Source organism: Ailuropoda melanoleuca, chromosome 1 (genome assembly GCF_002007445.2).
Source record: "Ailuropoda melanoleuca isolate Jingjing chromosome 1, ASM200744v2, whole genome shotgun sequence".
Taxonomy (NCBI): domain Eukaryota; kingdom Metazoa; phylum Chordata; class Mammalia; order Carnivora; family Ursidae; genus Ailuropoda; species Ailuropoda melanoleuca.
This window is the reverse complement of record NC_048218.1, coordinates 169301424-169312509: the sequence shown is the minus strand read 5'-3', so window position 1 is coordinate 169312509 and position 11086 is coordinate 169301424. Positions and strand designations below refer to the sequence as shown.

At 45.2% G+C, this 11086-nt stretch overlaps 1 protein-coding gene across 1 annotated transcript in view; it reads right to left on the bottom strand.

Annotated features, from left to right (window-relative positions):
- Positions 1-4257: 4257 nt before the first annotated feature.
- The window catches only part of FKBP9 (FKBP prolyl isomerase 9), a gene marked incomplete at its 5' end in the record, with an annotated part of 34330 nt that continues 27501 nt past the window's right edge, over positions 4258-11086 (bottom strand). Inside the window, 3 exons of the mRNA XM_011228236.3 lie at positions 4258-5602; positions 7974-8137; positions 10520-10665. Coding sequence (XP_011226538.3) covers positions 5426-5602; positions 7974-8137; positions 10520-10665 — 487 coding nt within the window. The remainder of the gene's footprint in view (positions 5603-7973; positions 8138-10519; positions 10666-11086) is intronic.

Genomic DNA, 11086 nt, shown 5'->3' with positions numbered 1-11086 from the left:
TTGTGGGATCGAGCCCCACATCGGGCTCCTCCGCTATGAGCCTGCTTCTTCCTCTCCCACTCCCCCTGCTTGTGTTCCCTCTCTCACTGGCTGTCTCTATCTCTATCAAATAAATAAATAAAATCTTTAAAATGTATATATATAATAAGAAGAAACCAACACAAATAACAAGGATCCTATTTTAGACAAGGTAGCCAGAGAAAGCCCTGAGATCATATTTCAGCCAAAGCCTGAAGGATAAGGAGCTAGCCATGTGAGGAATCAAGGAAGAAACACATTCCAGGGAGAGAGAGCGGTGGTGCAAAGGTCCTGAGTAAGAAAATTTAAGGTGTTCAAAGAACTGAGAACTGGTTTAACAGTATTATGAGCAAAGGGAAGAATGGAATCATGAATGGGAAGTGAGGGTGCCAGATCACACGGGGCTTTGTAAATCATGAGTTTGGTTTTACTTTCCCTGCAAAGGGGTGCCATGATCACGCTGATCTGTGGAAAATGGACTGGTCGGGCAGATAGACCCCAGCGAATCAGTTAGGGGGCTGCTGCAGAAGTCTGCACTAGAAATTACAGTAGGACGCAGAAAGAAGTGAATCATTTCAGTAGTTTAGATTTAGAAATGACAAGACTTGCTTTTGGATTAAACGTGTGGGATGAGACAGGAGGAAGGGTCTCGAAGATGTCTGGTTTAAACAAGTGGGGGTGGGGAAAGAAAAAAGAACAGGCTTGGGTGGAGAGTGTTGGGAAGGGAGTGGGAAAGTACGTTCTCTTCTGGACATGCGAAGTTCGAGGTACCTGTGAGGTATATGAGGGAAGATACCAAACAGACTAGAGCTCAAAGGAGAAATTTTGGACATGGCCAGTGTAAGCTAGAAGTAATCCCCTGACCTATTAAAATTCCAATGTTAAGGACCAAGACCACACAAAATCAAACACTATTTTAATAAGCATGAAAGTTTTATATCTGCAACTAGCAATAAATAATTGGGAACAGTATTCTTAGTTTATAAAAAGATGCAGATCACCAAGAAAGCCAAGGGAAAACGACTTCAAAGAAAGCAACCTTGGGGGGCGCCTGGGTGGCTCAGTCATTAAGCATCTGCCTTCGGCTTGGGGCATGATCCCAGGGTCCTGGGACCGAGCCCCACATGGGGCTCCCTCCTCCACTGGGAGCCTGCTTCTTCCTCTCCCACTCCCCCTGCCTTTGTTCCCTCTCTTACTGTCTCTCTCTGTCAAATAAATAAGTAAAATCTTAAAAAAAAAAAAAAAGAAAAGAAAGAAAAAGCAAGCAAGCAACTTTGGGGTGTCTGGGTGACTCAGTTGGTTAAGTGTCTGACTCTTGGTTTTGGCTCAGGTTATGATCTCAGGATCATGAGATCAAGCCCCACGTGGGGCTCTGCGCTGGGCCCAGAGTCTGCCTGAGATTCTCTCTCCCTGTCCCCCTCCCACTCGTGCTCTCTCAATCTCTCTCTAAAATAAACACATACATACATACATAACATACAAAAAGAAAGCAACCTAGGGGCGCCTGGGTGGCACAGTGATTAAGCGTCTGCCTTCGGCTCAGGGTGTGATCCCGGCGTTGTGGGATCGAGCCCCACATCAGGCTCCTCTGCNTGATTAAGCGTCTGCCTTCGGCTCAGGGTGTGATACCAGCGTTGTGGGATCGAGCCCCACATCAGGCTCCTCTGCTATGAGCCTGCTTCTTCCTCTCCCACTCCCCCTGCTTGTGTTCCCTCTCTTGCTGGCTGTCTCTATCTCTGTCAAATAAATAAATAAAATCTTTAAAAAAAAAAAAAAGCAACCTTGTTCCTAGAAACCTAAGACGTTGAAATGCAATGTATCAGTACTTACATAGAATCTTGCAGTCAGGTCAATTCTCCTGCCAAAATGAAATGGTTTTTTTCTGTCTTTTAAGTAATAATTTTGAAAGGTATTATAAATTCCTAAGTAATCAGAGATAAAAACTCACTAGGTTTTAATAAAATAATGCAGATTGCTTATGCTTGCAAGGTAGCCAAGTGGTGTTTCAAGCACACAGATCACATGCATGCTCAGATGTCATGTTCATTGAGATACTCTACTCTCCCACTGGGCATCAATGACCTACTTCATCTTTAGAGCCCTAAGTTCAAAATCTGCATAAGTTATAAATTAGGTGTTCCCAATCTAGAGCCTGTGAACAGCTGTTCTATCAAGAGATCCAAGGGGGCGCCTGGGTGGTGCAGTCGTTAAGCGTTAAGCGTCTGCCTTCGGCTCAGGGCGTGATCCCGGCGTTCTGGGATCGAGCCCCACATCAGGCTCCTCCGCTGGGAGCCTGCTTCTTCCTCTCCCACTCCCCGCTTGTGTTCCCTCTCTCGCTGGCTGTCTCTCTCTCTCTGTCAAATAAATAAAATCTTAAAAAAAAAGAGATCTAAGCTGCCTCAGCAACACAGAAATTGAGTATAAAATATTAAGAAAAATGCCCTGTGGCATCTCTACCCACTATTTGCCTCCCTAGTGAGTACTCACAGTCCTGCCGGTGGAGCTGTAACCCATAATCATAATGCAAATGTAAACCCGTGTTGCAGCAGCAGCATTATAAGGTGAGGTCATCTGAGCAGCTGGTCCTTCCAGAGATTAAAGCCCCTGACACAGTCACAGATAACTGAATGCCCTCCTTAGCAACAGGAAGAATGGAAGCGCCCAGGGAGCACTCAACAAGTCAAAGGTTTAGAATGATAAAACTACACAGTATTATTTATATGTGGCATTAAAAAAATAATAATAAGCTGAAGTCATAGAAACAGTGGTTACTGGGGGGTGGGAGAACTAGTGATTGGTAAAAGGGTACAAACTTTCAGCTGTATAAGGTCTGAGGATTTAATATGTAACATGAGGACCTGTACTGTATAGTTTTAAAATTAGCCAAGAGAGTAAAATTTAAATGTTCTCACACACACACATGCACACACACACACAGAGGTGCTAGGTGGGGGAGAGATCCTTTCACAAGTAAACATATATACATATATCAGATCGTCACATACACTTTAAATATCTTACAATTTTATTTGTTCACTATACCTCAGTAAGGCTCAGGAAGAAAAAACAAACAAAACAGGTGGTGGGCTGGAGACTCCAGAAAAGCCAGCATTTCAGTCTGAGTCTGAAGGCCAGAGGAGACCAAGATGCCACCTCAGCAGTCAGGCAAGCAGAGTTTAAAAACAAAAACAAGCTAAGGGTTCCCTCTATTCTTGAAGCTCTGAGGCCCACGGTCCTTAATTTCCCCAGAGAAATGTGTCTTTTACTCAGCCAACCTGTCTCCACCATGGAAGAAAACAGGCAGTGAAGAAATTCAATCAGGACCAACTAAAAATCTGGGGCAGAGAATAAGCACCAGGTTTTTATCTTCACAAAGATATATAAGGATAGTGAGGTGTTAACAGGTCAGATGCATTCCAAAGGGCAATTCAACTTAGCAAGGTTATTAACCTATCTAGTGCACTTAAACAGAAAATTTGGAGTGACCATGTGCTACGTAGAAGACAGGTCAAGGAACGTTAGTTACCATGACAGCAGCAGCCAGGAAAGCCGTGGCAGGCATCTCCTTTGCCTTCCAAAAGCATACAGAGTCCCTGAAGTTGCTTCTGCAGAGTAAACAGTAACACTTGCTTTTAAAAAACATATATTTTCTCTATATATGTGCCAGTTATTCCCCCATTTGCTCCCACTCCAACCCCTACAATCATTCTCCACCTTTCTCTGCGCCAAAAAGCTGACCTCTGAGACTACCAGCCCCTAGCCTCCTCTTCCTCTGGGTTCGGATTGGGTTCAACTAATGGGAACCAGGGACAGGACAGAGAAGGGGGTGTCTCACTCCTCTGCTGTAGTATCAGCCATAGTTCTGGGCATAGCTGTGGCTCCCCTGCACCTTTCAGGGCTGGGGATCGAACAGCCTCCTACCAGTGCTCCCCAACGGTTGTCATGGTGCCTTCACATCCTTACTAGGTCTCTGCGCCCTGCCCCCACTTCTGTAACATCCTTTACGCCGCTTCTCTTCAGAAGTCTCATGTGAGGGTGTGTTTCCTGCCAGGGCGCTGACTGACACACCCCCTGTATATCGGTACCTCACACTCCTTCAAGTTCAGATGCAGCCCTTGAGTGTTTATCAAGGGGACTGTCAACAGATAATCGAGGTGTATTCTCATGGGATCCTCTCAGCCTTCAAATAAAAATCCACAAAACCTGATGTTATAATTCAATTTTTTATATACGAAACAATCAGTTTTCCAACATTTATTCCATTGAATGAGTGCACAGCATTTTCATGAAACTATCTCAGGGCTACATCAGTACAAAACAGTTTAAATTAGTAAAATAAAGCAGTTTCAAAAGGAAAATCATTGATTACTTCAGGGTGGATGCCACCACCACTTGGGAACAGAGGACATAAGGCAGCAAGGTGGTTACTGCATAACATAGGGACAGGCTGGCAGGTAACCGTGTCCTGGTTTCCCTACACAGAGAGAGGCCCCTGGGCTTTAAGGCACTTCCCTCTCCAGGACACGAATGTGTGGAAATAGATCACCTTGTTTATGCTCATCTGTTGAGGTGACCTTTCCATCTTGGTCACAGTAAGATACTCTGGAGCATGGCTTAGCCACCAGCCCTGTGCATATCTATCTAACAGAAAGATTCAGGGAGGATAGAGCAATGGGAGTAAGAAAGGGTGAAGCAGATAATCTTGCGTGGCAAGCACAGAATCAAATTCTCTACTCGTGGTCCAAGATGCCTTTTGTTTGGTCCACTGATTTTCTTCTTAACTTCCAAGTTACCGGCCAATCGAAAGACCACAACAAGTAGGGCCTGATTAACTATAAAAGCACAGGTGTACAAGTTGTGTGTGTGTGTGTGTGTGTGTGTGTGTGTAGCAGGAAGTGGAAGCTGGGCATTACCAGGGTCTGTACAGGCCACTGACAAAGTTTTCTGGGTCTTTCGGGGAATACTGCTGGGACATGCCCTTTGTCTTTTCTGCTCATCTGGAGAACACTTTTAGAACACCAGCAAGTTAAAAATGTGAATCCTCTTTATGTGGCTATCCTGGACACTTTCCCTTCTGTTCTCTCCAAGATGGTTGTAACTTCTGTATGACACTATTTTCCTTTAATAACAAAACTACCTGGAAGGCTCACAAACAATGGCTGACAGTACAGCCGTTTCAATATTCTACACAGCCCCTGCTAAGGCACCTCGCACCAATTTTGTTTCGTATCACTGGCATGTCGCCTAAAATTCTCACCATGTGTATCGACCCATCGCTGACATGCCCCAGGTACTGTGTGACCATCTACTGCTTGTGGACGATTCACCTTCTGAGAGACCCTCACGCCTCACTTCACGTTCTGCCACGACAGGGGGCTTGGTGTCACACAAGTGGCCCAAGTCAGGTTTAGAGTTCATCATGTTTGGCCTCCTGGTCCTTGAGTTTAAATTCTTCTGCCGTGACCTTCCCGTCTCCATTCCGGTCCTGGTTGGTGAACATGTTCTTCACGATCATCTCAGCATCAAAACCAGGAGCGAGTTTCCCTCTGCCAGATTCCACCTGGGCATGAATGTACTCTGAGAACTGGAGAGAGAGGGAACAGGACAGGCCATGAGATAACGACAGCCAAGCCTGGGCCTGAACAGAGCATCCCGAGGGCCATGGGGCTGGAACTGGAGTCTGAGTTCACAAAGCAGACACAATTTTATGAGCTACACAGCCTGTTTTTTTCCCTCCACATGGAGGTTAAAAACCCCTGACTAATGACTCCAGGAGCCCCTAGGTTCCAGGCAGCCAATACATAGCAGTTGTTGGAGCTATCCTTTCTTCCCTCATCAACACTTAGTTCTCCACCAAAGGCTGATCCCCTAACCACCCTAGCCTCTGAGAACACTGCCGCCTGCGCTCATTCATTCATTCATACAATAAAAACGTATTGTCTACTGTGTGCTGAGCACCTTCCAAGATCCTAGAGAGACATCAGTTAAAAAAAACAAACATCCTGCCCTTGTAACTCTAGCATATCCTAGTGGGAAAGACACAATTTAGAAAATAAGGAGATCACATATTAAGTTAGAAGATGAAACGCTCTAGAAAACAGAGGAGTAGAGCCAAGCAAGGAAGATCAAGAGTACAGGTAGGGGAGGAGGTTGAGGTCCCGATCCAGCAGTCAGGGTAAAATCCTAGTGAAAAAGGAGACCTGTGGAAAGGCTTGCAGGAAAGGAGGTAACGAGCCAAACAGTTGTCCAGCGAAGTGTCTTCTGAGCGGAGACACAGCTGGTGCAAAGGCCCGAGGTAGGGGTGGGGGTGCATGCCTGGTGGTACTGGAGAGGAGCAGCTGGAGAAGAAGTTACAGTGAGCAGGTCATGGAGAACCTCTGTGGGGTCTTTACAAGGCCATTGTGAGGACTTTGGAAACAGGGGGGGCTTTTGCAGGGTTCTGAGACAAAGCAAGCCATGATCCGATTTAAGTTTTAGAAGGATCACTCTGGCTGCTGTGAGGGGCAGGGGTGAAAGCAGGAAGACCTTTGTAGAGGTCCAAGCCAGAGGCTGCAGGCACTGGACCATGATGCTACAGATGGTGAGAAGAGGTCAGGCTCTGGATAAATTTTCAAGATAGAGCTAGAATGATTTCCTGCTGGATTTATTATAGTCTATGTGAGAAAGAGAGGAGTCAGAGATTCCTGAGTGCTCTCGCCTGAGCAACTGGAAGGACAGAGATGCCATCAGAGGAGATGAGGAAGGCTTTGGGTGAAGCAAGTTCAGGGGAGGGAGGTAGCTGGGGTTCAGAAAGTGAAGATGTCAGGTGGGCAGTTAGATGTGGAAGTCTGAAGCAGAGAGAGAGAAGACTGGACCGGAGCTACAAGTTTGGAAGTACAGGGCTATGGATGGCAAAGCCACGGGACTGGTTGAAATCACCCAGGAAGTGACGTAAGGTGGAGAACAATTTCAGGACTCAGGCTGGGGCATTCCGACACGGAGATCAGGGAGAAGACTCCTGAGAAGGACTTACCAGTGAGGGAGAAGGAACACCAAGAAAGTGTGGTCTGGAAGCCGGGGAAAGAAGGCATCCTGCAAAGCATTTGGCTTTGTCCAAGTACGAGGAGAGTGACAAGTGACCACCGGTTGCAGCAACATGAAAGGCACCAGTCACCCTAGCAAGACCAGGTTCAGTGACACAGAGGGACAAATGTCTGACAGGAGTGGGTTTAAAAGAGTTTTGACATTTTTGCTGTGAAGGGAGCAAAGAAATAAAAGAAATGGAAAGATGCACCAAAAAAAGGGAAAAGAAGAGCATGTTTTTGTGCTAATGTGAACCATCCAGTAGCTGGGAAAATGTGACTGATGTCAGAGAGAAAGTGGAGAAGGCTGGAGCCCTGTCCTTGAATAAGCAGATATAGAACCGGCAGAGTAGTGGAATTCAGCAGGGTGTGACAGGACAGACCCCTCTACTGCCCAGCTCCATGAAGGGGCTACAGAAGAAACCACCCAGCACCTAGATGATCAAGACGGGGATATGTATCCTGGCTCAAATCACTGGGTAGCTGTGTGACCCTGGGCAAGTCATTTACCTTCTCTCTGCACAGCTGCTTCTGAAACGGGGTGATGACTACGTGGCTGCCACAAGGGCCAGGAAAGATAACATTCGTGAAAAACTCTTAGCATAATGCAGGGACACACTGAGCACCCAGGAACTGAGAATTGGATTGTGAGCCCTGGATTCAAGCCCTTAAATCTCAGGGCCTCAGTTTCTTCAAAGAGGAATTGTGAGCTTCAACTGAGAGAGTGTGTATAGAAGTGCTTGGTATGCGAGCATGTGCAGGTTACCATCATCGCAAGAAATAAGCACAGGTGTCCTCCTGACCCTAGGAAGGCTTCACATTCAGAATGGATCCCCTGCCCCAATAAGGCTCCCCAGGCTCCTTTAGTCCCGCTTTCCTTCAAAGGTCAGTTACCTCTTCAAGGAGGACTTCTCCATTACCATCTTTGTCGATTTCTTCAAAGAGGTTGGGTGACACCTCGCCATTCCATATGAACATGTACCCCTCAGGCAGACCGGCGACGAGCTCCAGCAGCTCAATGTCAAACACCAAGACGGCGCTGCCAGGCACTTCTCCATCTGCCTCACCGACAGGGGAGGAGACAGTGTTAGCGCCACCAGACAGCAAGCATGCCCATATCAACCTCCCTCGCCCACCCAGGGTTCCAGCTGCCTCACGGACAGCAAGCATTTCTTGTGAGAGCAAGAAAGTTCCAACACCAGCAAGAAGTTTTTTCCAAACTGTAGGTAGTGACCATTACTGGGTCATGACATCCGTTTACAGGATGGTGACCAGCATTGTTTTTAAATTAGAGAATAAAGTAGAAAAGGGTGCACTGCACCTAGAAAGGATATGTATGGTTTTATGAAACTGGAATTTCAATTTTATATATAAAACTAAATGTATATATATATATTGCATGTTTATGTGTAATACAGATGGGGAGATAAAATGTTTTTTTTAAGAATTTTTTTTTTTTTAAAGATTTTATTTATTTGACAGAGATAGAGACAGTCAGAGTGAGAGGGAGCACAAGCAGGGGGAGTGGGAGAAGAAGAAGCAGGCTCATAGCGGAGGAGCCTGATGTGGGGCTCGATCCCATAACACCGGGATCACGCCCTGAGCCGAAGGCAGACGCCTAACCGCTGTGCCACCCAGGCGCCCCGAGAAGTTTTTATTTCTTTCTTTTAGAGAGAAGAAGACAGGGAAAGAGAACGTGCGCACACATGCAGGGGGAGGGGCAGGGAGAGAAAGAGAAACTCAAGCAGACTCCCCACCGAGTGCAGAGCCCAAAGCGGGGCTCAAACCCACGACTCATGAGATCATAACCCGAGTCGAAACCAGGAGTTGGATGCTTAACCGACTGAGCCACCCAGGTACCCCCATGACATGTATTTCTTTCTGTATGTCTTGGTGAACAAAGTTTGAAAGCCACTAGTAGAGACTACAATTGTAGAACTTTTGAATAAATCCTACAGAAGAACCTTAAGAATAATACAGTATGCCTTAAAATCCTGATCTAAGATATGATTATAAACACAAATTTGTGAACAGTATATACAGTATGAGCCCAAAAGAAATTATATAAGCATGTGAATATTTATGCACATATATAATATGTCTTATTTGAAATTATTATATATTATAGTTATATATCCCAAGGTCTTATAGGGTACACATTTTTTTAAGTGTTTCTTCTTGGATTGGGGGGACTAGCGGGCAGTTGTGGGGTTTTTTGTTTTTGTTTTAAAGTAAACACCCAACATGGGGCTCAAACTCATGACCATGAGATCAAGGGTCACATGCTCCAGGGACCGAACCAGCCAGGTGCCCCAACAGACAGTATTTTTACAATTATTTAAAAATTGTGAAAAAGAGAAAATCAACCCAAAGTGTGTATAAGTTAGCACTTCCCATCTCCTCCATCTCCAGAGAGTAGGAGCATAAAACATTGAAGAAGATGGGGTTCCCAAATCCCCAATGTGTAAGACTCATTTTGACCCAAATCATGAAGTAAACTGTACCAGCTGTGAGGACAAGGTAAAGCCAGTATTTCCAGAAGCTGAAACTCATCTCTTCCGAAAGGAAATCTTCATGGATAGCTTACAGGCTCAGGAGAAGTGAAGAGCAAAGGCCTGTAGCATTCCACTGTGCCAGGAACCTGTTCCAGAAGGAAGCCTCAGCTTCACTTAAGACAAATCACCTGGAAAGCTCCTTCAGGGACATTTCCCACACATGGGTTTGAAGACCCAAGGCTTTTTTTCACAGAAACTTCTGCTTTCTTAAGGAGGTGTGGGGCATTAACACTGAATTCACAGGACTCTTTAAATAAAGATGCTAAATTTAAGCATTAACTCATGATATTAATTATAATATTATATTATCATGTGTTATTAGTATTATATTAGGTATACAAGAAATATATTTTAATTTTATATAAAATGTATAAGATTATAATTATGTATTATAATATTAATAGTATTAATTATAAACCCACAGATTCTTTGGGAGTTTTTTAATTTTTTTTTTTTAAGATTTTATTTTTGGGACGGCTGGGTGGCTCAGTCAGTTAAGCATCTGCCTTTGGCTCAGGTCATGATCCCAGGGCCCTGGGATTGAGTCCCGCATCAGGCTCCGTGCTCAGTGGGGAGCCTGATTTTCCCTCTGCCTGCCACTCCCCCTGCTTGTTCTCTCTCTCTCTCTCAAATAAATAAATAAAATCTTTAAAAAAAAATTTTTTTTTTTATTTTGAAGTACTCTCTACACTCAATGTGGAACTCAAACTCACAATCCCAAAATCAAGAGTGGTATGCTCCACTGAGACAGCCAGCCAGGCAGCCCTGATTCTTTGGGTTTTAAATGGAAGAAGCATATTGTGGTTCTAAATATGGCACCCCAAAAGCACAACATTCAAACTGTGAACATGCCCCAAACACCCCGTAATGCTGTTGCTTACTCACCCACACCAGCCTCCCCATAGCCCAGGTGGGGCGGAATAATCACTGTCCGTTTCTCTCCAACGCACATCTCTCTGAGACCCATATCCATTCCCAACACAACTTGTCCAGATCCCAAAACAATATTATACGTCTTGCCTAAATTCCACCTGAAAAGGAAACAGAAGAGTCTGGTTAGGTCATCAACCCACTGGTACTCGAGAGTGTTTTCATGAGAACATACCTCTTCTGTGATCTTTCTGCCAAAGATACAGAATCCCTGTCTAATCAGGAGAAAACATCAGACAAGCCCAAATGAGAAACATTCTGCAAAATAATGAAACTGTAATCTTCAAAAGTGTCAAGAAAATCAAGGGAAGACCGAGGAGCCATTCCAGAGCATTGGGCATACTGAGTGGGATTCTTTTGTTATAAAAGACCTTATGGGAACAACTGGCAAAACTTAGATGGGGTTTGATGATTAAAAGATAGTAACAGGGGCGCCTGGGTGGCACAGCGGTTAAGCGTCTGCCTTCAGCTCAGGGCATGATCCCGGCGTTGTGGGATCGAGCCCCACATCAGGCTCCTCTG